General features: G+C 52.6%; 2 protein-coding genes across 4 annotated transcripts; one reads left to right on the top strand and one right to left on the bottom strand.

Annotated features, from left to right (window-relative positions):
* Nucleotides 1–834: 834 nt before the first annotated feature.
* GOT1 (glutamic-oxaloacetic transaminase 1) lies at nucleotides 835–5511 on the top strand. Its single transcript, XM_054163741.1, has 9 exons — nucleotides 835–1044; nucleotides 1388–1569; nucleotides 2136–2259; nucleotides 2489–2601; nucleotides 2771–2875; nucleotides 3461–3611; nucleotides 3747–3912; nucleotides 4037–4179; nucleotides 4820–5511. The coding sequence occupies exons 1-9, from the start codon at nucleotides 930–932 to the stop codon at nucleotides 4957–4959; spliced, it is 1239 nt and encodes a 412-aa protein (XP_054019716.1). The 5' UTR covers nucleotides 835–929; the 3' UTR covers nucleotides 4960–5511.
* Nucleotides 5512–7143: 1632 nt separating this feature from the next.
* On the bottom strand, nucleotides 7144–26709 carry CNNM1 (cyclin and CBS domain divalent metal cation transport mediator 1). 3 transcript variants are annotated; one of them, XM_054163840.1, is made up of 13 exons: nucleotides 24946–26709; nucleotides 14800–14943; nucleotides 13981–14121; nucleotides 13553–13722; nucleotides 13263–13362; nucleotides 13058–13105; nucleotides 10865–10927; nucleotides 9734–9897; nucleotides 9357–9534; nucleotides 8876–8989; nucleotides 8669–8785; nucleotides 8256–8383; nucleotides 7144–7888 (listed from the first exon to the last, which is right to left on the bottom strand). In XM_054163840.1, exons 1-12 carry the CDS (start codon nucleotides 26705–26707, stop codon nucleotides 8304–8306), a joined length of 3081 nt encoding a protein of 1026 aa, XP_054019815.1. In that variant the 5' UTR covers nucleotides 26708–26709; the 3' UTR covers nucleotides 7144–7888; nucleotides 8256–8303. The 3 variants fall into 3 exon arrangements, with proteins under 3 accessions (XP_054019815.1, XP_054019816.1, XP_054019817.1); XM_054163841.1 differs by having other exon boundaries at nucleotides 13981–14118; XM_054163842.1 differs by lacking the exons at nucleotides 8669–8785; nucleotides 8876–8989.
* Nucleotides 26710–27205: the final 496 nt, after the last annotated feature.

Raw genomic sequence — 27205 nt, 5'->3', positions numbered from 1 at the left:
AAAGTGCCTTAAAAACCCGGGGCAGATGCACTGGCGGATGCTTGTGATTCGGCTTCTGGGGGAATCACCCATCGCCCTCACGGCCGTTCTCGTCCTGCTCTCAGGTCACTGCCTTCCTTGGCCCACCGTGCACCCTGGGCACAGTATCTGCACCCATCACGCCTGGACACGGCCCTCCTAGCATCTTCCTGAACCCCCAAGCCTCACACCCTGGCACCATCCTGCACCCCCACGCACAGCCCTCCTGGCGCTGTCGCGCATCTCAGCTTTGCACTCTGGAGATTATTTGCACCACACATAGGCCACAGCCCCGGTCCGTGCCGTGCCCCTCGAGCATCGCACCCCCGAGCACTGCCACGGAGCAGCGTTGCCTCGGGCACGGCATCCCCAGTAACACCACGGGCACGGCATCCCGTGACCACTCCGCACCCCTATCACTGCAGCTCTAGGACCCCTGATCAGACACCGCCTCCTCCTGCAGTCCCTTTAACAGCTCTTCACCCCTGCGCCGCGGTCCCGGACCTGCCGGTAAACCCCAGCCAGGCACCAGGCCTCGCACCCTGCCCCGGCCCGGTCCCGCACCCTGAAGCAACACCGCTGCGCACAGCCCGCACAACCCGCGCTCGCAGAGGAGGAGGTGGGGCCCGGGGTGTGTGCCGGCCGCCACTAGGCAGCGCCTACGCCCCCTCACCGCTTGCGTTAGAGGGCGAGGGGACTGCCGCCGGACGGCGTCCCCGCCGCGATTGGCTGCCCGCGCTCCGCCCGAGATGCTGCAGTGCCGTCGCTGGCTGGCGGTGGGGGCGGGGCTGCCGGCAGCTCTCTGATTGGCGCCGGCGTTCGGCGGTCCCGCCCCGCTGGTGAAGGTGAGCGTCTCCTCCAAGGCGCCGCGCGCCGTCCGTAACGGAGCGGAGCGTAGGGAGCCGCTCGCCATGGCCGCTTCGATCTTCACTGCTGTCCCTCGCGCCCCGCCTGTAGCCGTCTTCAAGCTCACGGCAGATTTCCGGGAGGACGGGGATTCGCGGAAGGTCAACCTGGGCGTGGGCGGTGAGTCCACGGCCTTGCTCGGCCCGGTGGGGTCCCTCTCTGCGGGGCAGGCCGGTGCCCTTGCTGCGGTCCCGGCCCCCGCCGGAGCGGCTGGGCGGCAACAGCGAGGCGCGAGCTCCAACAGGCAGCGCCCGGGTCCTCGCGTCACGAGCCGCGGCGAGGCTGGCTGCCGGGCGGTGGGAGGCAGGCAGTGGGACACCGGCGAGCGTCAAGGTCGTGGGGGCGGCCACGCGCCGGCCGGCCCGCTGTCCTCTAGTGTGACCCGGGAAAAACCCCTCTGTTGGGGTCAGGTGGTCCAGTGTCCCCGCGGGTGTGGAATGGACGCGTCTCCCTCTCCTCGTAGCCTACCGCACGGACGAGGGGCAGCCATGGGTTCTCCCGGTGGTGAAGAAAGTGGAGCAGATGATCGCCAACGACAACAGCCTGAACCACGAGTACCTGCCCATCCTGGGCCTGCCGGAGTTCCGGGCCAATGCTTCCCGCATTGCTCTGGGTGATGACAGCCCTGCCATAAAGGAGAACCGGGTAGGTGATGGATAGGGATCAAGGCTGCTCCTTGCAGGGGAGCCACTGGCAGCAACAGGGTGTCTCAGCAGCAGATGGAGAAGGATGGAAGTGTGTGGAGTGACTGGATTTTGGCAGGATTTGGGGATTTCCCTAACATGGTATTTATCAGTTACAGGTTGTTTGATGAATCCATGTATTTGAAGCTGATGTGCAAGTAGTTGTCATTTTTGGGAAAGACTGCATGTGGGATGTGACTGGAATTTGGTTTTTTTCCTTTTCATGGTTGCCCCACAGGAAACTGAAGTTAGGTAGCAAACCACCTTTCCTGAAATAAGTTACAAGCTGGGTATCTTGTGTCTGCCAAAAAGTAACAGGAATAAGTGGAGTCTATTTATAACTGTGGGAGGCATCAGGATGGACCTGAGTGTTGAAAGAGATTGAGGACGACTGGAAGGAAATGGTGTCCTGGCTGAGGCCTGAGCACATCTGGAGTGCTGTCTCACTCTTGCAAGCACCTCGTTTCTCTGTGCATGAAAAGCTGGGTTAGCCTAGGTGGACCCTGATAGAAACTCTCTGTGTTGCAGATTGGAAGTGTTCAGTCCTTGGGTGGGACAGGTGCTCTGCGTATTGGTGCAGAGTTTCTGAGGCGGTGGTACAATGGAAACAACAACACAGCAACTCCGGTCTACATCTCTGCTCCAACCTGGGGTGAGTGCTGTCATCAGACCACTGCCTTCTTGAAGAGAGCCCTTGGGGTCACTCGGCAAGGGAGGAATGGCAGGGGTCTGGGCAGTGAGAGAGAAGCCTTACCCTTGGTTAAGGGAGCACTGAGTGCCTCCATTGTGTATTTTGTGACCTGTGGGAAGGTACTGGGACTTGAGGAGGTGGCTTGCTAGAGGTGGGGCCTGCTTTTTTGAAAAGTGATTTCTTTCCTCAGAGAACCACAACTCTGTGTGTGTGGATGCTGGCTTTAAAGATATTAGAACTTACCACTACTGGGATGCTGCCAAGAGGGGTCTGGATCTCCAAGGGCTGCTGAATGACATGGAAGTGAGTAAAATTGGCATGGTATGGGCTTAGCTTGGTGCTGTGTTGTCAGCAGCTGGGTGGGCTCTTACATGCTTTGTCTGCTGATGCCCTGAGCAGCTCAGGGTTTCTCTTTCTGCTGTGGGTATCCAATCTTGTCCATGTGTGTGACCAAGACCTTCTCTCTCCCCAGCAAGCCCCAGAGTTCTCCATTTTCATCCTTCATGCTTGTGCTCACAACCCGACGGGTACAGATCCTACCCCGGATCAGTGGAAGCAGATTGCTGCTGTTATGAAGGTATGGGCTGCTGCTGGGCAAAAAGCAGTGCTGAGAGGACAGATAGAGGACAGAGGACAGACCTCTTGAGCTAGCCAGAGCACTTGGACCCATAATGGGCTCTAGAGAATAGCATAAGATGTAGCAGGAGTTTGTAGTCCCACAAGGCAGGTGTTGAAGCAAGAGGCTAACAGAATGCTGATTGTGCTTAGGGAACAGAACTGTACTAGTTCTGCTCATGTTTCCAAGTTCTTGCTTTCAAACTCTGTGGCATGGGCTGCAGTGAGGTTTAACATGCTGGAAAGATTATCCACAGGCACCTGCTTTTCACCACTGCTGGATAGTAGGATATGAAGTGGTGCATCTCTTATGCCTGTGTCCTCAAATGCAGTTCTCTCCTGCATTTGGCTTTTATTGCTCACTGTAGTCTTCCTATTGTTTTACCGCAGTAGAAAGAAAAGATTCCAGTCTGATGTTGCTGGACCATGTTTCCTTTTGTATTCACCTGGAAGCTCAATGGTCATTTTTCCCTCCCACGGGGACAGTGGGTGGTAAAGTAAAGGTTGTGGGGAAGCGGTTTCCCTCTAACACTGTTCCTCCTTGCAGCGCCGGTGCCTGTTTCCGTTCTTCGACTCAGCGTACCAAGGTTTTGCCTCTGGCAGCCTGGACAAGGATGCCTGGGCTGTGCGATACTTTGTCTCCGAGGGCTTTGAGCTCTTCTGTGCACAGTCGTTTTCCAAGAACTTTGGGCTCTACAGTGAGTGTCTGGCAGTAAGCTGGCCCAATAGCATCATACCCAGACAGATGGGGCTGGGATACTTGGGGGCGGGGAGAGCTCTGCTTTGCCATCATGTGCGAGACCAATGGCTTAGATCTCTTGGCTTGTCCACAGATGAACGTGTGGGGAACCTGACTGTGGTGGGGAAGGATGCAGACAATGTGCAGCGTGTGCTTTCCCAGATGGAGAAGATTGTGCGCACCACTTGGTCCAACCCTCCCTCCCAGGGAGCACGCATTGTGGCAACTACACTTGCTTCCCCGCAGCTCTTCGCTGAGTGGTATGTGTTGCCTGGGCCAGTGAGGAAAAGAGGGGGAAACTATTTCTTTGAGTTCCAGGTTTGGCCAAATGGCTCCAAACCAGACAGGTGCCTGTCCTCATGCTCTGCTTCCTATCTGCTGCAGGAAGGACAATGTGAAGACAATGGCAGATCGGGTCTTGCTGATGCGGTCAGAGCTCCGGTCTCGACTGGAGTCCCTTGGGACTCCGGGCACCTGGAACCACATCACAGATCAGATCGGCATGTTTAGCTTCACAGGGTTGAACCGTAAGTACCAAGTGGCTGGTGAAGGGGGGATTGGATGAGGATAGTTTTGCTGGGGGTGAACTAGGCTGAAGGCAGGAATCTTCCTGTGACCTTACTGGCATCCTAGCATCACTGCCTCTGGCTAGGCAGGGATGAAGCACCAGGCAGCATTTTGGTGGCAATGCTGAAGTTGAGTGGCTGAGGGAACTGAAGAGAAGGCTCAGGGGAGACATTATTGCTCTCTATTCCTGCCTGAAAGGAGTTGGCAGTGAGGTGGGTGTTGATCATGTCTCTCAAGTAACTAGTGACTGGACAAGAGGAAATGGCCTTGAGTTGCACCAAGGGAGGTTTAGATTTGATAGTAGGAAAAATTTCTGTACTGGCATTGGTCAGGCATTGGAACAAGCTGCCCAGGTAAGTGGAGTCACCATCCCTGGAGGTGTTCAAAAAACATGTAGATACACTTTGGGATATGGTTTAGTGTCATGTTACTGTTGGGTTGGTGGTTGGGCTTGATGATCTTGGGAGATCTTTTCCAACCTTAATGATTCTATGACATTTTCTCCTTGTTGTGAAAGATGCCAGCAGTTCTGTCTGGTTCTTTGGGCTTTTCTGAGCGGTAGGATGGCTGCTCTGACCCGATGTCCAATTGTTTCCCCAGCTAAGCAGGTGGAATACATGATCAAGGAAAAACACATCTACCTGATGGCTAGTGGGCGCATCAACATGTGTGGCCTGACTACCAAGAACCTGGACTATGTGGCCAAGTCCATCCATGAAGCCGTTACAAAAATCCAGTGAAGCACATGAACAACCAAACTTACATGAAGTCACCAAAGCTGTAGTGTGTAGTCCTTGTCCTTCTATGCTCACGGCTTGCCTTGTCCTGCATTTCTTGGGGTTTAATAAAAATGGAAGCAGTAGCTCAATCAGGGCTAATCATATTTTTGGCCTTTTTGAAGTATTCCTTGCAATAGGATAAGCCAGTGCCCCCCAGGAGGGTGGGGGCAGCATGAGCTACCTTTGCTCTTGTTTGACAGTAGCCTGGTGTTCAGGCACTTAGAACTGCATCTTTAGCATGTTCAGATCAAGTCCATGTTCAATTTGATCTAGGCAAAGTTGGGTGCCAGTGCAGTGCTCTGTGGGATAACAGCCTCATCATTTGGGATCTCTGGGCTTGTGAACTAACGTCACTTGGTAGTATTTTGAGAGGGGAAAAAGCTGTTGTTGGGTCTGTCATGTCCATGCCCCCACACACCAAATTCTGAGCCTTACGTGAGCAAAAATTCATAATTGTGATAATTGCTTCTATGTGTTGTTGACTGAAAATTAAATCTCCATCTCTGAACACGACCCCTGCCTTGTATGACATCATGTCTGTAGGCTGTGCTAGCCTCTTCCCAGGCTAAGGTTAAAGCCTCAGCATCTTGGTTTCTCCACTGAGTCTTACACAGTTTCAAGGCTTTCCTTTTCTCCCTTTGTTGTGTTGCCTCTGATCATGGATGCTATTAATGGGGCACAACCCTAGTGGGAGAGTGTAGTTGAGGAGTCCATGTGACCATGCATGAAGCTGACCAATTCCTCCCATGTCTATCTTGTGTTCCTCTTTCTGCCCCTCTACCCTACACTGTTAAGCTTGTCCTGTCTATGTGCTTGCTTTCTGGATGGTCATGTGTTACCCAACCATCTGGCCATCTCTCCCTGGCCCAGAGCTCCTAGCCTGCTACTTACATGTTAAAAAGCGGATTGTCCCTGTTCCTTCTCAGCAGGCCCCTCATGAACCACCACCTACTCCCCCCTGGCTTCAGTGGGGCCTGCCAGCAACAGCTTGTGTTTCTGGCACTGAAAAAGATCTGGGACCATCTGGTTATGCTCTCTGCAGTCACTGTTCCCAGATCTATTTGTGAGCTGATACTGCCACCTTGACAGAACAGCCTCTTGCCAAGGTCCTGGTGAAGAAAGAGGCCTCTTTCCTTGGGTCAGTTAGTTACTGTTGCCTGATGGATGTGTTTGCAGTGACAATGCGTGGAGTCTTCTTTGTCCTTTTAAGATTGTTTTTTGTGTCACATAAGAGAGTGAGTCAGAGGCAGCCTTTCCTCTGAGCAGGTGGGGAGCTTTTGTCAGTGTCCATCCACAGCTGGGATGATGGGGTGGTGGTGGTTAAGGATGACCTTTGAGGGTTGATCTGACAAGGAACTGAAGGAACCAACTCTACTTTCATTATTTCTCATCTCTGCCTATGATTCTGTCCTTACAGTCCTCTAGGTGTGGGGATTGGCCTACCCCACATGTGATCTGTACCAGTACCTTGCTAGTCTTACCAGCCTTGTTTTTCCTAATGAGTGACCTAAATTTCTTCCTTTCTGCAGTGTAAGCTCATTACCCATTATCCCATTTACCATGGCAACTGAGAACAGATTATTCCTTTCCTCTTTGCAACAGCTTTTTATATATTTGAAAACTTCCTCTCTTTCCTTCACATCCTTCACCAGTTAAGATTAAATGACCCGATCTCCCTCAGTCTTCAGGGTAGCTTGTTTTCTAGCCCTTGCTTTCCTCTGGCCTCCTCTCAATTGCTGTGTGTTTACTTAGAGGGCAGTGCCCAGGCAGGGATGTGGAAGATTTATCAGCATTGGCAGACTGTGAGACTTCTGTCATTACCTGCCAGGCTGCACTCCAGCAATGTCTGTCCCACTACTGCATTTGCAATGGTGTGACAGTAACTCTTGTCCTTTCACAGCCTTGCACTGTATTGCTGTGGTGTAACTGTGGATGACTGCTTCTGTGGGCAGCAGGAGAGACACAGAACCAAGGTTCATGGTGTGAAACTGAAGCACTTGCTCTACCTGCTCCCTCCAGTAATGCTGAGTCCTGTTACTCTGGTCACCTCTGGCTATGGGTATGAGAGCAGCCTGGCCTGGTGGTAAAGGTTAGCACATCTTTCCCAACACCCCTTGATACAGACAGGGCAGGGCTCAGGGAGAAATAACTTTTAATGTTAACATCCCCTTTGCATTCAGCCTCTACAAAAACTACTGACGGGTCTGTGCCAACCTGAGGGTTCGGCACAAGCCTCTCTCGTGCTGGCAGCCACGCACGGAGAGGAGGATGGTTCAATGCAGCGTGGAGTGGCCCTCCCCAGGGAGGGGGTTGAGTGGAGCTCCCTGCCCTGTGCCTAGCAGGGGTTTGGGAGTGCCGGGCGATGGCAATGGTCATCGTGCGCCAGGCGCTGCGAGCGCGTGTGTCACTAGGCACGGCACAAATGTGTGCTGGGGCCCTGAGCTGCACATAGCACCCCCCAAAAAGCACATTCTCCTCGTGATGGAGACCACATCTGTGCAGCACCCAGCAGTGAGAAGGCTCCAGGCCTCGATGGGATGGGGATGGTAAATAATGCCAAGGGCAGTTCTGGGTTGGGCCGCCCCTCCCTGCTCTGTCTGCAGGGACGCCGTGCCAGACACTTCAACTTTCCTTTTTCCACCTCTTCCTTGAGACCAGATGCTACCAGGCAGCAGCTGGGCAAGGGCCCTCAGACTCCAGCTAGCTGGTTCAGGCTGCCTGTGTGGTTCAGCCCCCCTGGGGGTAGATCCTTTCTCTCCTGGGGATGGGCCTCTGCACAAGTCCTGTAGGGAGGGGCGGCAGGAGCGAGCGGGTGGGCAGGCAGCGAGTGAGTTCAGACCTGCTGCTGTTGAACATGAGCCTCGCAGCAGGAGGCCCCCATGCTGCAGACCTGGAAGACAAAAGCACAGCCTGTCGCTGGTGGCCAGAGCTTGCCCTTCCCTGGCCTGCTGCTGGTCAAGGCTGCAGCATCATTCCTAGTCAGGGTCAGGGATATTGGTGCAGTCACGCATTTCTAGCTGTGAAAACACCAAGCAGGGTCTCACTCTGTCTCCAATATCCATTCATTCCCCAAGGATGGTTGGAATCTGTTGCTACATCCCCTGACTTTGCTCCAGCTTCCAGTGACACGCATACTTGCATGGGCTCCAAACCACATCATTTGGCTTTGCTTCTTGAAACTTGATTCTATGCTATTAAACCTGAGCAAATTCCAATTTACTAGGGGAGGAGTACTGCCCTGGGGCGCAGGTTCCTACCTTCAGTCTGCATGGGCCTCCAGCACCGTGCTCCGGCCACACTGCTGCTCAGGTGATTATCTGGGCAAGATTGGAGCTCTCTTCTGACATCTTCTCACCCTCCAGTGATGGCTGCTGCTTGTGCCCACCTGCAGCAACAAGGGTGCCTAGGACTGAGGTGCTGAGAGCCAAGGGTGCTTAGGACAGAGGGTGTTTAGGGCTGGGCCAGGACTAGGCAGCTGGCTCTGCCTGAGCTAGCCTCAAGTGCAGGTTTGCCTGCTGCTTGGGGTACTGCCAGAGAACTGGGCTGGTACCCTGCTCCATGACAGCCCCATGAAGTGTCCCCAGGACAAGGCTGGGAAGCAGCTGACATGGGCAGTGGGGTGCTGGGGCAGAGCTTGGGTGCTTTCTCCCTGCCTAGGTCAGCCACTTACTGAGGGATCTCAGCAGTCTCCTGCCCAGCATCTCCTCAGAGCTGCTCGGTGATGAGCTGGTCCCAGCCTCTCTGCCCGGGGACTCAGCCTCCAGGACCATGTCGCAGCACTCACTGTCTGCAAAAGCCCAGTATGACTTCAGTGCTCTGGGGCACTGCAGCCCTCACCACTCCCAGGGTCATGTGTGTGACCCCTGGCCAGACTCACTCTGCCGTTTGCTGTTCTCCTCATTGTCAGCCAGCTCCTCCTGGATGAAGGGGATGCCCTCCATGTGCAGGAACACCGAATCACTGGGACTGTGCAGCCCCTCAGAGTGGCTGCCTGCAGGGACACAGGGCAGGCGTGGTGGCAGGGTGGGGAGATGCTGTGCCCTGGGGCAGAATGTAGCAGGATGCCAGCTGTGGCAGCCAGTCCCTGTGCCAGGGACCCCAGGGGGACACAAGCATGTGGCAATGAGGAATTACATGCGTACACATTTAGACCTGTGTACATGTGCAGGTGCACAACAGCATTCATGGGTGCATGCGTGCAAATGCCCACATGCCCCGGTCCACGTGTAACTGCATCTCAGGGGTGGCATTCCCATCATGCCAATGGATGGGTATAACACACACATCCCTCCCACCTCCTCCCCCGAAAAACACAGCACTGGCCTGTGGCAGGGAAGGAATACTGCTGGGTGACTCACACATAACACTGTTCCTCTCATTCAGGAGGGTGGTGGGGTCCTCCTTGGGTGTCTGTGGAGTTCCCCGTGCCGTCGAGGCCTTTGTTGAATCCCTGTCGAAGGTCTCCATGTCGGGAGACTGAGGTGAGCTGTCCATGCGACTGGCCACCAGTGCATTGTGGTACTGCTGCCGGGTGACCTGGCACAGAGACAGGTATGCTCAGATCATTGGGCATGAAGGCCCACCAGGACCTCCCAGGGACTTGGTGAAACCAAACCCTCAGACAGCAGGAATGCAGGGCTCCCCAGCACCCACCGGGCACCCACCGGGCTCCAGCAGCAAAGTAGGTGAGCAGGGGATGGCTGGAGAAGGACAGTCCCTGCCAGCCCAGCAGTACCTTGACAAACTGAACATCACAGAGGATGTGCACAGAGTAGTCAGGTGTGTAGATGTTGTTGCTGCCGCTGTGGAGTTGTGTGGTGCTGCCCCCATAGTCATTGTGCTCCCGGTTGGGGGACTCAGAGCGGTTGAGACCACTGCACCGTGATGGTGACCTGTTCACTGCAGGAAAGGACAGCAGAGAGGCAAACACTCACTCGCACTCATGATGCCGCTTGGGTCCTTGGTGCTGGCACAGGGTGGACCAGTCACCTCTGGCAGCTGTGCCCTGTATACAGTGGGGTTGTCAGCGGCCCTATAGAGACCTGCAGTCAGCTTCCTTGGTGCATGCTGGCAGCAGAGGCTCTGCACTCACAAAAAACAAAGGACCAAAGAGGCAGGCATCTGACCTGCTGCTGGCAGCAGAGGTTAGGGCTGCTGCCTGCCTGTCACGCCAGCTAACTGACATCTCTCCTGCTAACACAGGCCTTCAGCATGGCATTTGGCACAAGTTCTGGTTGCAGCTGGCAGCCCACAGAGCTTATTTAAGCCGTCTTGAAAGCATGCTTCTATCCACCCTGACTCCAACAGAACAGCAGCAGAGGCTGACACAGCAAGGTGACCTGTCGCTCATGTTGACTGATGGATTTTGTCTTGTCAATGATTTATTAGGGAACACAGGCACGTGTTCCTTGCACAGGTGATGTCAACAACTTGCTGACTTTGCTGTGCTGCTAAAACACCCTTTTATTACCTGGATTGCCAGAAAGCAAGGGAAGCAGAGCAGTGTGCATGCAGGCCTGCAAGTAATTGTGGTCAGAAGCAGCAAGTTGCAAGAAAATCCAAGCACCAAGTGAGGAAATTAGAGAACTGCACACCAAAGAAAGCCTAAGCCATCCATGTACCTCACTTACTCCCATCCCATCCTTCCTAGGGTTCACATTTACTGGGGAGGCTGCAGGAGGGACAGGGCTGCTGTTTCCCTTTTACCACCTATGCGCCAATCAGTGACCTGTTGCAGACTATTATGGCTGCTTGTCTCCTGGTGCTGCCTGGCATGCAGAGTGGAGGGGCTTGGTGCACTGTGCATAGAGAGCTCAAAAGAGCCTGGCATATGTGGAGGTCCCTGCCCAAAGCCATGCCCCATTACCTGGAGAGCCAGCCAGGGAATCCCCTCTACTGAAGGCGAAGGTACGGGACACTGAGACAGGCACTGCAGAGAGAGGGTGGACGAAGGAAGGAGGGGATGGGGGAAGGTGAGGGACAGAGGTCAGGGAGACCAGGGGGAAGAATGAGAAAAAGAATCATGTGCCAATAGCCCCGGGCTGGGCTCCCACTACTGCCTCTGGCATTCCTTCTCACCCCTCTTACGCCCTCCTGCTTCTGCTCCAGGGAGGCATTCTCCAGCCCCAGGGACAGGGACACTGTCAGGGACACAGACTTAGATGCTGTAAATCAACAGGCTGCTTTGTGACAAGGTATGAGGAGGTAAGGCTAGGGGTACCAGCTCCTGCCAGGCCTGTCTGCAAAGACACTCATCTCCCTACAACTGCAATATGGGAAGAAAGCATCTCAACACTGAAAGAACCACTTGCTGCCTATCTGATTCATGTTTTTAAATTGCTTCAAAGGTAAAACCCCCAGGAAGCTTGCCCTGCAGCCCCCTCCTTTCAATGTCCCTGCTCCTCCCCCAGTAACTCCTACTCTGTGTCCTTCCCTGGATAGAAACCTCCTGCAAATAAAAGTCCAACAACAAGTTCATCCAGCTGGGGGCAAAGGACGAATCACAATTAGGGCACCTTCCTTGTTATCACTGCTTGACCCACCATGGGGCTGGCCATGCTGAGTCTCTGCTGCCACACCCCCACCCAAGCCACAAATGCCAAAGATTGCCTGGCAATAGAAAAGTTGCATAACAGTTAATTAATAACAGATTGTCAAATGCTCAACATCTGAATTCTCTGCTATGACACACTACTCAACATTTCTGCTGAGCTTTGCTTGAAGGAAGAAGGATGCCAGCCCAACATGGGAGGTGCCCTGTGACCTCTTCCTCCCACCCTGCCTTCTTGCTGGCCAGGGGTGCAACACCACAGGTCCCACAGCATGCAGGGGTGGCGGGATGGCAGAAAACACCTTCTGACACAGTACCACATGTGAGCCTGGGGAACAAAGGAGCCCTGAGTAGCAGCGTCCTGGCTGGTGGCTTTGCAGATGTGGCTGCATTGCCACGGCACCCAACAGGTCCTGAGCCCTCGTGGGGCCCTGGGGACAGTCACGGAGAGAACAGGAGCATATAACCTGAGGAAACTGGGTATTTTTTTATGTTCTAACCAAGCATGCTGTGGATGCACAAGGAAGCAGGAATGTGCACTGTGGGGTTAAACCAGGAGTCCCTCAGTCAGCCTTTTGAACGGAAGCAAACAGGCAGCAAGAAATAGGTGAACTCTGGAGCTCCACACGGGCTGTAATGCACAGTAATGACAGTCACCTTGCCCCAAGAGACTCTCTCCCTCTTCTCTCCATGACATCCCTCCCTGTACCTCCTTAAAGGCTGAAGTTAGTGTGATTAGGCACCATGAGAATCCTCAACACTGCATCGGCACTGTAATACCTGGGGTTTGGGAGGATGGATGTGCTGGACTGGGGGTGGGCAGCACCTCTGCCTGCTCCCTGCACTAAATACTTGCAGGGGTGATCAGCAAAGAAGAGGACAGAGAAACTCATAGTATCCTCTGATCACAGTTCCCTCTTAACTCCTGCAAGCAGAGGATCTGCTTGCTAACCTATCAGCTCTGCTGGCAGGGAATTTACCAGGGCACCTACTTTTAACTCAGCTAATTTCCGCCTCTACCACATGAGAATGGCTTATAGGTAAAGTGAACCATCTCTGCAATTCCTGAGCAGCCCCCATTCCCTCAGCACAGGACCCCTATTCAGCTCACGATCTGAGCCTCAAGAATGCAACTGGGTCCAGAGATGTCATGCCAAGACCTAGATGCATCATGCCAGAAGTCATGGGGTTTATTGCTCCCATCCATGAGGCATGCTTTAGCCTGTGGGCAGTGCCCCTTGCATTGCCCCTTCCAATGCCAACCATGCTGGGACTCACCCAAAAGGATCCAGCATTTTGCTGAAACTTCAAAGGGACCTCAGAGTCCTTCTGCCAGGACTCTGCTGCATCATCCCCCTAGCACACTGTATCTCCACCAAGTTTTTTAAAGGACATGACTTCGGTGCAGAGTATGAGCTGCTCTGAGCAGGGCACAAACTCATCTCTCCTTCAGCTGGCCAGTGCCACGGAACAGAGGTTTAGAACCCCAGCCTGCCCTGAAATACTTACGTAGGAAAGAGGATCCGGCCAGGCTGCCCATTTTTCGCACATCATTATCTGAAATGACAACTGGAGATGTAGGAATTGCAGAGGAAGGGCTCTTGCCTACCCTGCACTCCACAGCCCTCATGGCCAGCCCCTTCTCTGAGCCACCAGCTGGCTTAGTTGCTGTAGAAGCAAAGGCAGGGCTGGAAGGAACCCACAGAGGCCTTACCCGAGGAGACAACAGCCATGATGGCAGGGACGCCGTAGTAAGTGAATGCTCCATTCTCAAAACGCAGCCCTTCCTTGCCAACCTCCACCTCCACTTTTCCCTGGGAGAAGGAAAACCTGCTCAGACAGACACCCCACACTCCTGACCGCTGCCCTGCCCAGGGCTGCAGGGACTTCTGCCACCCCAAACAAGAAGATGGGCATCTCCACTGGCAGAAGTAGCCCAGAGCGAGACAGCATGGAGAGACAGACCACCCCCTGCCAGCCCCTGCTCGCTGGTGCCCTGGGAACCTGCAGGATGAGGACGAAGTAGTCGACAGGGCGGTTGCGCTGGTAGAGGTAATGCTCCGCTGCCTTCTTGTTTTTTCGGTCGTACTTGAGCTCCTGGATGACGTTGGGGTGTTTCAGCAGCCGCAGCAGAATCTTCTCAGAGAGGTAGGGCGACTTGAAAGGTTCCACTTCTACAGAGGGGGCAACGCATGTTCACTCAGTGGTGCTGGGGCTGCCGGGAGACCCTAAGCTGCACAGCCACAGCCACAGCACCCTGTGGCACAGCAGACAGCCAAATGCAGCCCCATGATGGTGAAGCATCATGACACCCAGGGTCAGAGCAAGCAGAAACCACTCACTGACAGGGGAACCCCAGCCAAGGAATAGCTCAGGCATGCCTTACAGGGTTGCTGCAAGGAGATGCAGGGCTTGCACAAGGGCAAGTGTACCTGTTGCCATGAACCGATGTGTAGCCAGGAGGAGCTGTGGGGAGATCTTCACCTTCATCTCGCTGTCTGAAAGCCTGAAGATGGAGAAGTCCTGAGGTTTGCGTCCCCGGTGGGGCACCCTCTCCTTCTTCCGATTGTCTGCTGTGGGGCAGAGAGCAGAGCTGTTGCTGGCCTGCAGCAACCACACAGTCACTGGAGCTGCAGGACCCCATACCACATGCACATGTATGCAGAGAGGCACATCTTGCTGCACCCTACGGCACAGCTGCTGTGTAGCAGCAGCTGGAGCAACTGAAGTGCACAAAATGTGCCAAACATCACAGCTGAGGGAGCAGCTCCCTGGGTTGCCATGGGTGGAGGCATCACCTAGAGGTGGAAAGGAGCTTGGGAACTACCGATGGGCACTTAGAATCATAGAATTGTTAAGGTTGGAAGGGACCTCAAGGATCTTCTAGTTCCAACCCCCCCTATCATGGGCAGGGACACCTCACACTAGATCAGGTTGCTCAGAGCCACATCCAGCCTGGCCTTAAAAACCTCCAGGCGTGGGGCTTCATGCCCAACATGTGTCCCTGGGTCAGGCCCTGCCCAGCCACTGTCTGCTGATGCTGGTGCATCTTTTATCTCAAACATTCAAGATTGACTCCCTGACATTTGACCAGCACCTCTCCCTCATTCTTGTCATTCCCACTCTGACTGTGAACTGCTCTGGGGAAGGACCATGATTTCCTCTGGCCTGTTTCCTACCCACATGTCTGTCTGTCTGTGCAGGCTCCCACCCGGCTTCCGCAACTGCAGTAGCTGCTCTGGGACACTAACTGTACAGATCTGTCTCATCCAGGATCTCGGACTTGATGATCTCCTCAATGACATCCTCCAGGGTGACAATGCCCATCACCTCGTAGAATGGGTCTCCTTCCCCTTCGTTGTTCACCCGCTGGACGATGGCCAGGTGGGACTTTCCTGTGGGGGTAGAGCAGAGCAGCAGTGAGGCCCCCTCCCCTGGGAAGTAGGGTCCCCAGCACAGTCAGCTGGCAAGAAGACAGGGCTTGGTGGGAGGCACAGCTCACAGCCAAACCTCAGAAGCGGCCGCTCTTGCCCAAACCCATCGCATTCACAGTAACTCAGACACAAAGCTAGACACAAAGCTGGACACAAAGCCCAGCCCAAGAGGGCTGCTACTCCTCAGGCTGATTTCTAGGCATCACAGGATTCTCCTGGGTTCTTTTTTGGGTCCACTTGCTTTCTTTACCCAGACAATCTGCTGTGAGACACTCTATTTAGCTCTCTGACAGGCTCCTGTGCAGGAATGAAGTGTACATCATACCAGCTGCTTCTTGCTTACCCTCAGCTTCACTGGCATGAAGCAATTCTAAGAGCAATGAGACAGTGTCCTCCAACACAGAAATGTAAGCATTTTCTTGGGCTCCACTGTTTCCCCTCATCTTCCTGGTGTTTTCTCATTCTGTTGTTAATTATCTTTCCTATCAAACTGCCAGGAACAGATCTCCCACATCTTTCTCTCCATCACTGTCTGGACTAATCCTAAAGTTTTTCTTAAAATAAGGGCAAAGCCTCCAGCTCCTCAGAACAGCAGCTGGTTTTAATGCACAAATGCTTATGTTTATTTGCAGCTTTCAGGCCAACTCCTGCAGAACTCTTCAGTGAACCATCTGGATGCAGAGACTAAGTGCTTTTCAAGCCATCAGCTCGCACCTGAGTGTCTTCTCCAAACCCTGCCCCTGACAGCGCCTCCTCTTTGTTACCTTAAAAGAGTAGACCAGGACCAGGACTTTCAGCTGCAAGGATGGTGACTCCTGCTTGGAAGTCGCAGCATTTCTCAGTGACAGTTTCAGCTTCTTCACTTGCCCCAGAAAGCTGGCAGCTCTGCTGACACAATCTCAGGCTTCTTGCTTTTGGCACACTTGAAACATTGCTATTTGGTTTTGCACGTCCAGCTCTCTCTAAGCTGTTTTGACTGCTTCAACTTCTCCCTTCCTTTACCATCTGGTCTGATTTATGCTCCTGTTCAGCAGCTTGACCAGAACCCAACTTTCAAGCCACAAACAACTTCTGAGTTTATAGCTCCAATGTATTCTTGGACCTGCCAAAGAACTGCACTGTTTTTCTTACTGTTCCTGTAGCTCCTACACTGTTTAGCAGCACACACAAGTTCGGAACCTCTAGTTTTACTTAAAATGTGAAAAATGTCCTCTATTGGCTCCACAGCCAACAGCTCCCCCTCACTCCCCCTCCTTCTCTTTGCTCTGCATCCTTAGGGTCTTCTGTTGCAGTCCCTATACCGTGGGCACTGCAGGGACCCCCTGGTAACCTGCAAACACCTTATTTTCCCTATGGACTGGAGCTGGGGTTCTTGAACAGCAGTGGTCAACTAAAAGAGGGGCAGGCTCTTCCACTATACAGCAGCCTCTGAATCTACCTCTCCCATAAAGCCTCCTCCACAAACTCTCCTGGTTTCTTGGGTGAAGGGATGTGAACAGTGGTTATGTATAAAGATGCAGCAGGGGTGGGCTCCTGCTTGTTGCACAAGTGCCTCATCCCCCACTGGTGCCTTTCGGCTCATCTCCATGGAGGCACTGGGACAAGCACATCCAGGACAGCCCAGCACCAAAAGCATCTTGCTGGGGACCGTGCGACCTTCAAGTAACCCTGCCCTGGATCCGAGATGAGCAAACGATAATTCTCAGCTGAAGATCAGCACTATACATTTCTCACAGAAAAGCTTGGGCATTTTCCATAGTATAAATTCCCTCCTCCTCATACCAAGCTTTTATTGCAAGATTTCAGAGAGCAGCTCGCTGCCTCCCACGCCTACAGAATTAGAAATGAGAACATAACATTGCAGCAAGTAGCACTGAGATGGTCTTTAAAAAAACCCCAAATCAACAGCCTCTGGGCACTGAAAATCCTGCATGTTCTTTAGACCAGGCTGTTTCACTGCTTTTCATACATGGGTTTGTGCATCGTGCAGGTAATAAAGCAACATGACTTGAGACTTAAAAAGAGAAGAGCAGTGGAGTTGGCTGCAAGACAGCAGGAACAGCTACATCTCATCACAGCAAAGTCCAACTTTTGAAAACATCTCCTTTGCCAAACCCTGCTCTCCAACACTGGGGCCATCTGGTCTCCTACAAGTCCTCGGGTGAGTGAGGAGATGGGAGAAATTGTTTCTTTTGGCCAAAAGCTTGTTGTTAATGACATTTACGTGCAACCCTAAACCACTGAGCCCTTACAAAGAGCTTAGGTACTACTTAAAGGCAGTCAGAGAATAATGGAGGTAATTCTTTTTTTGGCCAAACACCTACATGGACACTGGAATTTGCTCTAGAGCGGCAGCAGAGAAATGCGATTCCAGCTCAACGTTCACACAGCAGCAAATGAGGTTATTTAGAAATAACCCAGCACTGCTGCTCTGAAGCAGACCCACAGTTCCACTGTGCCGGGGGCAGAGCCAGAAGGGCTGTTAGAGCACTCAAGAGTTCTTTATTGTCACAGAAAATAAACACTTCTAGCTAGGCTATAAACCCCCGGGTTTGGGTTTCCAGGCTAACATTTGCATTGGGGCAGGTACCTAGCGACCGAAAACTGTTGTAATTCATGTGATTGCTCCAGGCCCACACTGACTGAGCTGATCCTAGGCCCTGCCTGGATAGCCGGTCACAAAACACCCCCCAAATCCACTCCCATCGCTTGCAGAACTGAATGCACGTGACTGCTGCTCCCAACTGGTTCCCACTGGGACAGGGCTTACTTGCTGTGTTTCGTGCCCAAGGGACAAGAGCTCATTTGCAAAGCCCTGCCCCCCAACCAGACCAGGTCCCGGAGCTCCTCACATCACTTCTTCAACAGAGCCTACAAATCTGGCAGCAAGGGTGGTGGGGGTGTGCAGGTGTTCTGGCTGTATGGTCATGGCTTGTCCCCGCATAGGCTGTGGATGTTGCCAAGCTCAGCTGCATCCTCCTGCCTGAGGAGCTGCTGCACTTGCACTGAAAAGCAGTAGCTTTTGGGGCAGGTAGAAGGGTAGTAGCTAGGCTGTTTCATGCTGTGGAAGCAATGTCTGTGGAAGGGTGGCAGAGGGACAGATCTGGGGACATCAAAGGGGTCACATTCTCCAGCAGTTACCCTGCAGTTCTTCCTCAGTGGGAGACAGAGAGAGTGAAATCACTTAACAAAACCTCAAACTCAATCTGAACCAGCTTTAAGATCTGTAAAATTGATTCCAAAACCCATGCTTGCTAGCTCAAATGAAATGAATTATAGGGGTGAGCTGCTATTCTGTTAGCTAGCTGTCACATGCAAATTTTACAGGGCTATCACTAATGCAGGAAAGCACAGTGAAACACTTGAGAATCAAAGCCTTGGTTTGGCAAATGCTAGAACAAACAGGCAATTAACTTTACTTGTGCACCAGCCTCCACAGGACAGCTCTTGCACAGGAAGTCTATAGGTGATTAAATGTCTGCTCAGCATGGGATACAACTCTGCTAAATTCTTTATGAGCTACATGAAATTTGTTCTTTTCAAACCACATCTTCAGTGGAAAGTTAATGCCTCAAAATGCTAAATGACAAAGCTAATATAAACACCTGAAAGCTTCCGGATGGGGCAAGCTTCTGAACAGCTTTTATGTGCATTTCTAGGAGCCTTGTTTTTCATAAGTACCTAAATGATATTGGGCTCATAGATCCACCTCAAAGCACCCTCCCTGATGAGAGAACAGGGTCTGAACACATGGAAATGCCTTTACTTGTGAGAATGAAAGTGCTGTTGGCAGCAAATATAGCCCAGACTACTTCCTTATCATTTTTTTATGGAAGTGCTCTGCCAGAGGAATGTTAAAGATGCTTTAGCCTTGCCTTTTGTTCCATGGGATGAACATTCTGAGTATGAAATTCATTTTCATGAATTTTATGGTAAGATCTAAAGCTGTTACTAGAAGATCAAAGGTACAGGCACAAGCCATGAACAACTTACAGCTACAAAAGAGAAAGGGGGGGGGGGGGAGGCAAGAAAAGAGGAACAAAAAAAGTAATTGGTAAATAAGGTTGATTTCTGAAACAACCATGAAATGTATTTTCTGTGAGCTTTTTATCAGAGCTTGTCTCTGATACTGCCAGCATCTCCCTGCCCCCTTAAAGACCTGCACCTGAAGCAGGGGCTGTGATTCAAACTTTTTGCATTGGAAACATGTGTGTGCTCTTGTGTTACTCAGCACCAAGGGTGAAAGCAAATGCCTGAGGAATTGCACCTAGAGACAAAGCAGGTTTATGCCTACACGGTGGGCAACCAGCTCTACAAGGAATTGGAGCTGTGTGAAAGGAAAACTCTAAATCCTAATCTAATCCAGACTTTCCTTAGAGAGGAAAACTCCATCTGCTGACATCTGTCCCTAGCAGAATACAAAAGCCTTTCTCATATTCTGCTTTGGTGCTTCTCCTCACCCTATGGAAAAATGGGGGAAAGATGGACTATGTGGAATAGCTGATGTATGACCATGGGCAAAACAGACCAGGAGGATATGGGGAAGATCAGAGAGGATACAGAGCCTCATCTTACATCTGCTGGGTATGATCCTGCCTACCCACAAATAGTTGGACCCCTTGCACATTACTTGGAGCCTTACGAAGCCTATAAGGATGCCAAGGATTTCTGCAGCTACAAAGCATCTAAAGAGCTAGTGCAAAACTGTTTTCATTGGTGTCTGTAGCACAGGCCACTTACGTTTTTCCCACAGCTCAGTCTGAAGGTGCCTTTGACAGTTCTCAAGAGGGAGATGGCTGGCTGAGTGCCCTCTCCCTCAAGGACATGACTCTCTCTTGCTTTGCTGAACACTTCTCTGGAGCAGCCCTGCTTCTGGGCTTGGTGGGCAGTGTAAAGCAGCCCAGAATTCACACAGCAAGATTTAGCACAATTTTAGGGGGGAAAGCAAAGTTATGTGTAAGGCAGAGCTGTAGCACAAGTCACTGAAACTATCTTTTCTGCATCACCCACTCTCAGCCTGGTAATCACCTGCATATGGGGATAGTTCCTAGGTAACAACTGGCTCCTTACCCATACAACTGGCTACAGAAGTCATGGCTTGATCCCATCCAGGTGCTCAAAAAAGTGGCTATCATGCTTGCAGAAATCTCTTGAAGGACAATTAAAATTTTAAATCACACTTTGTGCTTGCAGTGACTACAGGATCCGAAGGACAGTAAGGAAGGCAGGTGAAATGGTACTGACCCTAATTCCTGGCAAGTGTAAGCAGCTTCTCAAGCTACACTCAATTTGGAGTAGTCTACTAGAGACCATGGAACATACTGAAAAGGGAAGACAGACCCTGGCTCAAGAGTTATCCTCCACAGCACAGGTTGTTTTCCTTGCCAAGCAAGGAAATTTGTTTTCAGAGAAGTTACTTTTAGTAACTTAAAAGATGCCAAACCACAGAAGGATAATTTGAGTCATACCTCAGCCTCTGCCCTGCTGCAGGAAAACAAACTAGGAAAATGACAGAGGAAAATTACTTAATGAAAGTTGCCAGTGCTGTATATAGACTTCCCCAGCAAGTTACTCAACAAAATCCATAAATAGCTTGAGGAATGGGCTAAGACTTCCCAAAGGCACTGCAGAACAAGAAGGTGGACCTCGCAGAAGCGGTCTCCACAAGGAGTTATATCACAGGACTGAAGCTGCAAAATGTATTGCTTTGGTTATTTTCTAGGGGTGGAGGAGAAACAGACTGCATCACCCATGGCATTTCACACTGAATGAATGCATAAATCTCTTAGTGCCATATTCCCAAAGTGAAGTCATCCTACTGGCACCTCATCTGCTCCTCTACATTGCTTTATCTTGCTAAATAAGGTGCAGTTATTTCTCTGGTATATTAGGTCCTTCCTCCTGGAAGCAGAGAATAAAGCCAGGTACTCAGAGATGTGACAATACAAATTGCCAGAAAAAAAAAGTCTTCAAAATTTTTCGCTCCTTCAGTAGCTTCAGCTTCTCTTGGACTGCAGATGGTAAAGTCACTGTACTGGCATGTGTTTTCTTACTTCTAGAGAAGAGGGGACACATTCTGTGTAGTATTTCCCACTTAGCAGTTCTCCATAAGGGCTGCACAACTGGAGATGTTCAAAGTGGGACTCAACAGGGCTCTGGGTGGCCTGATCTAGTTGAGGATGCCACTGCTTACTGCAGAGGGGGTTGGACTAAATGACCTTTGGAAGTCCCTTTCCACCCAGACCATTCTATGATGCCCTATGCAGTGACTCTATCTAGCTGGCCTAAAAAGATGACAAATTCAGTATCATGGCCTTGTTACTTCTGAGTTCATTCCACTGAGTTTTTGATTAGAAGATAAGGTCAAAACCATCTTCAGGAACAGGTATTTCCTTCCTTCTGCTGGACCTGTCTTATGGTGCTGTAACATTTTTTTTTCAATGCATTTTTTGCAGCTGTCCTCCTCTTTCAGGCTGTGTGTTCAAGTCCAAGCCGCCCTCTCACAGGCCAGCCCCCACCCCACCTCCCCCGATGCTGTTTGCAGCCTTCTCTGTGCTTTTCCCAATTCCCATTAGTGCCCCAAATTTAACCATCTTCTCCAGGAATTAGTGCCAAAACAAACATAGAATGATGCCAGCAGCAGCAGGCTTCCGAAGGAGCAGATGTGAAGGGTTTGACCAGTTCTACCATGATGGGGCAGGGGCCAGGTTTTGTCAAGCAGAGCTCACAGCTGCTGTTACCCCACTGGGCCATTAGCTTCCTTGGTGCTGCTGAAGTGTATGCTACCCTCTTCATGCAATTTATATGTTTTGGCAAGCTGATGCTATAGAATTGCCCTTCTCCAGGTCTGTGGAGGGTAATCCCATTTACACAGGGTCCTGCTGGGGAAGATTACTCGCAACTCATCTATGAAGTAAACTCCAGGCAAACTTCAAAGCACCTCAATGGTGTGAGCTTACCTAGAAATCAATGCAAGAAAGCTTCCCTTCAAACCCTGCTATAAAAGACTGGAATAAAGCTGATCATCATCACAGCTAGGACAGCACAACGAGAGAAAAGAAATGTATCAGGTAAAGAACAACTATACAGTGAGTAGGAAGAGACACAGAAAAGTGAAAGTGTTGCTGGAGGTGTGAGCAAGAGCCTCAAAGTGCTGTATTTAATCATCCCTTGACGTTTTCAGTAAGAAAGAGCAAATGTTTGTGTACAGTGGCAAAGAGCTCTGGCAGTGGAATTGTGTTATTTATACATTATGCAAGAAAAGCAAAAATAAAATGGTATTATTGGTATAGTGGATGTGGCAGAACGTTAATCACTAGTGAAACAGATCAGAAGCACACACTGCTATCCAGGAAAGAAAAAAAATGTGTATTGTTTTATAAACACTGGATTGAAATAAACCCAACAACATAAAGGATACCCAAACTGTTAACCATAGGAGAAGGAGAAAAACACAACTGCCAAGGTTTCTCTAGAGATTTGTCAGAGACTTATGGATATGGAGGTGGTAATCAATGCCCATCCTTACCCAAGACTTGCATTTCCTAGAAAGAGACCAGGCATTATCAGTGGGAGCATTTGCTGCCCTGCAAGCACCTCGAATGTGTGAAGTGATGAATGCCTTCATTAAGCACTCACTGAACCAACAAGTAATCAGCCTACTCTCTAATTAGTGGAGGCGTCACAGAAGACCTGGCCATGGAAAGCAACCTTGATTGGATCAAACATGATACTTCTTGGTAATTCAAGCAGACACAGAAAAGGAGACAGTGATGAAGATTCTTAATTACAAATGGGAAATCTTTATTTTAGAAATTAAATAGTCAAGTGAATAGGGCTGAACCGGCGGCGGATGGGGCTGGAGGCAGCTGGGAACAAACCTCTGTCACTGTGCACAAGCCAACACCAGAACCTGTATTTAGAACTGGGAGGAAAAAAAGGAGTTTAGGAGGCATTCAGGACTGAACTGAGGGATGCCTATCTACCAATACAGGATAATGACCAAAAGTCTACAAGTAGGGGAAAGATGAATTGGAAGAGAACAGCAACATCTAGGGAGAAGAGTATTTAGGGGAAGAGCTGGAACTGCTAAATACCATGCTGAGTTAGATATTAAGACTAAAAGCAAGGCTTTTTCAGCTGTTTAATTTAGAATACATAAGGAGAAAAGAGGTGGGAACAGAAACAAATTTTAAAGAGAGCTCTACACAGGGGCTACAGCAAAACAACTTAAGAAGGCCATGATAGCAAACAGTTGTAAGGGAGGAAGAGCCTGAAATGAAATGCCAAGAGTTTACCAGAGCAAAGCTGAAGAAGGATTTATAATATAGTCTGAGGACTAGCATGTGAAAGTGTCGGGCAGGTAGCAAGGCTTGTTAATGCACCTGTCAGCTTAGGCAAAGGCACACAAAAAACATCTCTGCTTCAGCAGGGCAGAGAGGACAGCAAGCTAAAGACACTAAGCTAAGCACCAGAAGACATTTCTATAGGTCTCTTCATCCATAGGGTACCAGGCTGTAGAAGAAATGTGGAGGGGGAAGTAGTTGAATACATAAAAGTGAATCAGATAAAAATGCAGGGGAGGCTGTGCCACTCATCTGGCATCTTTGCTAACACTCAGCTCTAGACAAGGGAGAGGTAGCAGAGACCTCAGGTGAACTGCAGTAATGTAGTATCTTGCCAGAAGCCACAGTTAAGAAGGAACTGCAAAGCACATAAGGAATTAGAGACAACTGGTTATGCTAGAAGCAGCATGGAGGATGAACTACTGCAGCTCACCAAGAGAACTCAAGAGAGCAATCTAAATGCTTTTGCTAATGGTCTCAGAATAAAACCCATTAATTTCTGGGTTACCACTGCTAGAAGTCTCCAGTTGTGCTGAGGGGCAGAGAGGGTAGGTGATGTGTGCCACACAGACCTCCTCTCCCGGTGATCTGGGATGCAGTAGGAGAACAGCTGTGCATCTCCAGAAATGATGCTGGCCTGCATCTGTGCGTCTCCAGAGAGGATGCTGACCCTGCATGTATCTGATGATCGCTTTTCTGGCACACAAGGAACATCCTGCCCTCCCCTCCTCCCAGCTCTAAAAACAAGCACAGAGATGAGTCACAGAGAGGCTTTCTCTGTTTCTGGGACCAGGTTGGCCTTACTCACATGATCAGCTCTGCTTGCAGCAGAGCGGCTCCAGACAGCCCAGGAGCAAAGTGCTCTTCTTCTGCATTACATCATGCAGGATGTTACTGCTGCAGCCATCTCTTAAAGACTCACTCATCATGATGCCACACAGCAAAACATAATTCACAGTATGTGTGTGTGTGAAAACACATTCTGTGTGTATTCTCAAGGTATGGTTAATGAAATGCATCTCACAGCAACTCTGGGGCTGCTGGCACCTTCTGCATTATGAATACTGTCACAGATGAAAACCCCTCTGCATCTCTTTCAAAGGCTTTAGGCTTTTCGTCTTCTTTTAAAACACTTGCACAGAAACACTCTCTATAGCTGCTTCTCACTGCTAAGCTGAAAATGGGAGAGCTATGTAACAAGATGTGATCTCCTGCCATAAGCTCCTCTACACAGAACAGAGTGCTGAATGATGCCATGCCCAGGCAGGGTTACAAGGCAGGCACCATGCCCATGCTGCCAGGTCATCAGCCCTGCAGGACAGGCTCACCTCACAGCTAGCAAACTCTGAGACCAAAGGCTCTTGCAGTCTCAATAACATCACAGGCACAGCCAACATTGCAGGCCTTTGACCCACCTGGGGGCTGTTCCATCAGGTGACACCAGGACACCACCTCACCAGCACATGCAGGGCCCAACTCCCCTCCCGCATCCCCGGTACCTGCCGGGTTCTGCCAAGAGGCCATGTGGAGTGGACCATGGGGACTGCTGACCTGGGAACCATTGGGTATGCAGAGGGAAGCCGGGGAAATCTGGGGTGTGATGGCTCGGTGGCCTCACCCTTCTTGAACTCCTCAAGCAGTGTGTCAAGGCGCGTGTCATTGAAGACGCAGTGGAGTGGGCGGCGGTAGAAACGGGTGACAGTCTGCAGGGGAGTGCAGTCATCAGGGTCGACAAAGGCCAGGTCCTTGACGAAGAGCAGGTCGACAATGTTGTCGCGCCGGTCACCCTCGTAGACAGGGATGCGCGTGTAGCCAGAGCGGAGGATCTCGGAGACGGTGGCAAAGTCCAGCACAGCATCGGCGCGGAGCATGAAGCAGTCAGCCAGCGGCGTCAGCACGTCTTCCACCACCTTGGTACGCAGTTCCAGCGCTCCCTGCACCATGGCCAGCTCCTCCCGCACCAGGTCGCCGTGGGGCCCGGCAGCACGCAGCGTCTCCAGCAGCCGCTCCCGCGTGGAGAAGACGCTGAGCTCCTGCCGCAGTGCCCAGTCCAGCAGCCGGCTGAGCGGGTAGCAGAGCGGGAAGGCGGCCAGCATCAACAGCCGGGTGAGACACAGGGTGCGGGAGGCGATGGCCAGCCCGTGCCGCGAGCAGACCGAGTACGGCAGCACCTCTCCACCCAAGAAGACGGCGGCGGTGCACAGCAGCACAGGCAACCAAGGCGCTCCCCGCGGCCCGCCGGCCGCCGCTGCTGCCGCCCCGCCACCAGGCAGCGAAGCGCAGAGCCAGCCGGCCAGTGCCGCGTTGGCCCCGGCCTGCCCCAGCAACAGCGTACAGAGCAGGTAGGTACCGCCGCCACCGCGCACCGCCTGCACCCTCCGCGCCTGCTCCCGCTCGGCGGCCGAGCCGCTGTTGCGGAGGACGCGGAGCTCCAGCGGGTCCAGCGAGAGCAGCGAGAGGCGCAGCCCGCTGAACAGCGCCGACAGCCCCAGCAGCAGCAGGGCGCCCAGCGCCCGCAGCCAGCTCGCCTCGGGCAGTGGCAGCAGCCAGGTGCCCAGCGCCGGGGCAGCCGGCCGGACCCGCAGCAGGAAGCCGCCCGCAGCCCCGTGGTGCGCCCAAGCCCGCCCGTCCCAGGCGCACAGGGAGAAAAGCCGCCCGCCCGGCGCCGCCGCCGTCTCTCCCTTGCGCGGCTCCCGCACCCGCACCTCGGCCAGCGCCGAGCCCGCTGCCCCACCCGAACGCAGCGGTCCCACCACCTCCACGTCCGAGGCCCAGGCGCTGCGCTCCCGGCACCTCTCCGCCGGGCCTCGCGCCGTCTTGCCACCCCCCGCCGTCGCTGGAGCCGCCTCCTCGATGAAGACGAGCCGCGGCTCCCGCTCCCCTGCCGGCCCGCGGCTGCCGTTGCCCTCAGGCGGCGGCTGGAAGTAGAGGCGCAGGAGGAAGCGGCTTCCCTCGGCCGCTTGCACCGCGCCGCCTTCTAGGGATACCCGGCCCGGCGCCGTGTCCTCGGGCCGCAACCCCAGCAGCCAGGCGGCCCCGGCCGGCGGCCGTGGTGACAGCGAAAAGAAGAGCAGCAGCACGGCGCCCCGGCTTCGGCCCCAGCCGCCGCTGCCACCGCGCCCCGGGCCCGCCGCAGCCGCCATGCCGCTGCGCCGGCACCGCAGCGCCTGCCCGCCGCACCGGGACTGCAGCGGGGAGCCGGCACGGCAGTGCACGGCGCGGCGGCACACGTGGGCCGGGGGGGCGGGCAGCCGCCGCGCCACGTGCGACCGGGAGCCGTCCCGCGGCGCCCCTGAGGGAGGGGCCGGCGGAGCGGGGGACAACGGGGAGCGAGTTACGCGTTTCACCCACGCACAGCCCGCAGGGCAGCATCCCCCCATCGCCGGCAGCCCCGAGCAGCGAGCCCCGCCCCAGGCCCCCGCGGCCGCATTCGCTCTCTGTTTCATCCCGCGTGCCCTGCTTGGGGGTGCTGTGTTGGGTCTGCGCCTCCCCTGCCCCGGGCAGCCGTGGTTTGGCGAAAGGCTTCTGCCAGCAGCCCCTGGGGCTGGCGCTGGCAGCCAGCCTCCCCCTGTCATATGCTGAGGCCCAGTTCTTCAGTTCAAATTCATCTCCCTTCTTCTCGTGGGTGTGATTTTATTTCTGGGTGGTTTTTTGTTTGTTTGTTTTGGGGTTCTTTTGTTTGCTTGTTTGGGAGATTTATTTTTGGGTTTATTTTTGTTTGGTTTGGTGTTTGTTTTTTTTTTTAATGGGGGGCAGTCTTACTAGGAAACAAATGTACCACACTGTGAGTAGTATTTAGTCTCACCTCTAGAGCTGATGGGGAAATGGGATAGACAAATGGCATTTATCAGCTTCAGAAACCTGGGCTAAAGAAGACA

The sequence above is a fragment of the Dryobates pubescens genome, chromosome 8 (assembly GCF_014839835.1).
Source record: "Dryobates pubescens isolate bDryPub1 chromosome 8, bDryPub1.pri, whole genome shotgun sequence".
NCBI classification, from domain to species: Eukaryota; Metazoa; Chordata; class Aves; order Piciformes; family Picidae; genus Dryobates; species Dryobates pubescens.
This window is presented reverse-complemented; position numbering and strand designations above follow the sequence as displayed.

What these genes read in the sequence shown, in the direction of transcription:
- GOT1 (XM_054163741.1), top strand. Translation starts at nt 930, where the DNA reads ATGGCCGCTTCGATCTTCACTGCTGTCCCTCGCGCCCCGCCTGTAGCC. An exon ending in AGATTGCTGCTGTTATGAAG is followed by an intron (nt 2,876 to 3,460) that starts GTATGGGCTGCT and finishes TCCTCCTTGCAG; the next exon opens with CGCCGGTGCCTGTTTCCGTT. An exon ending in TAGCTTCACAGGGTTGAACC is followed by an intron (nt 4,180 to 4,819) that starts GTAAGTACCAAG and finishes TTGTTTCCCCAG; the next exon opens with CTAAGCAGGTGGAATACATG.
- CNNM1 (XM_054163840.1), bottom strand. Translation starts at nt 26,707, where the DNA reads ATGGGGGGATGCTGCCCTGCGGGCTGTGCGTGGGTGAAACGCGTAACT. An exon ending in GGCCGGATCCTCTTTCCTAC is followed by an intron (nt 10,928 to 13,057) that starts GTAAGTATTTCA and finishes CTCTCTCTGCAG; the next exon opens with TGCCTGTCTCAGTGTCCCGT. An exon ending in GAGACTGCTGAGATCCCTCA is followed by an intron (nt 8,384 to 8,668) that starts GTAAGTGGCTGA and finishes TTGTTGCTGCAG; the next exon opens with GTGGGCACAAGCAGCAGCCA.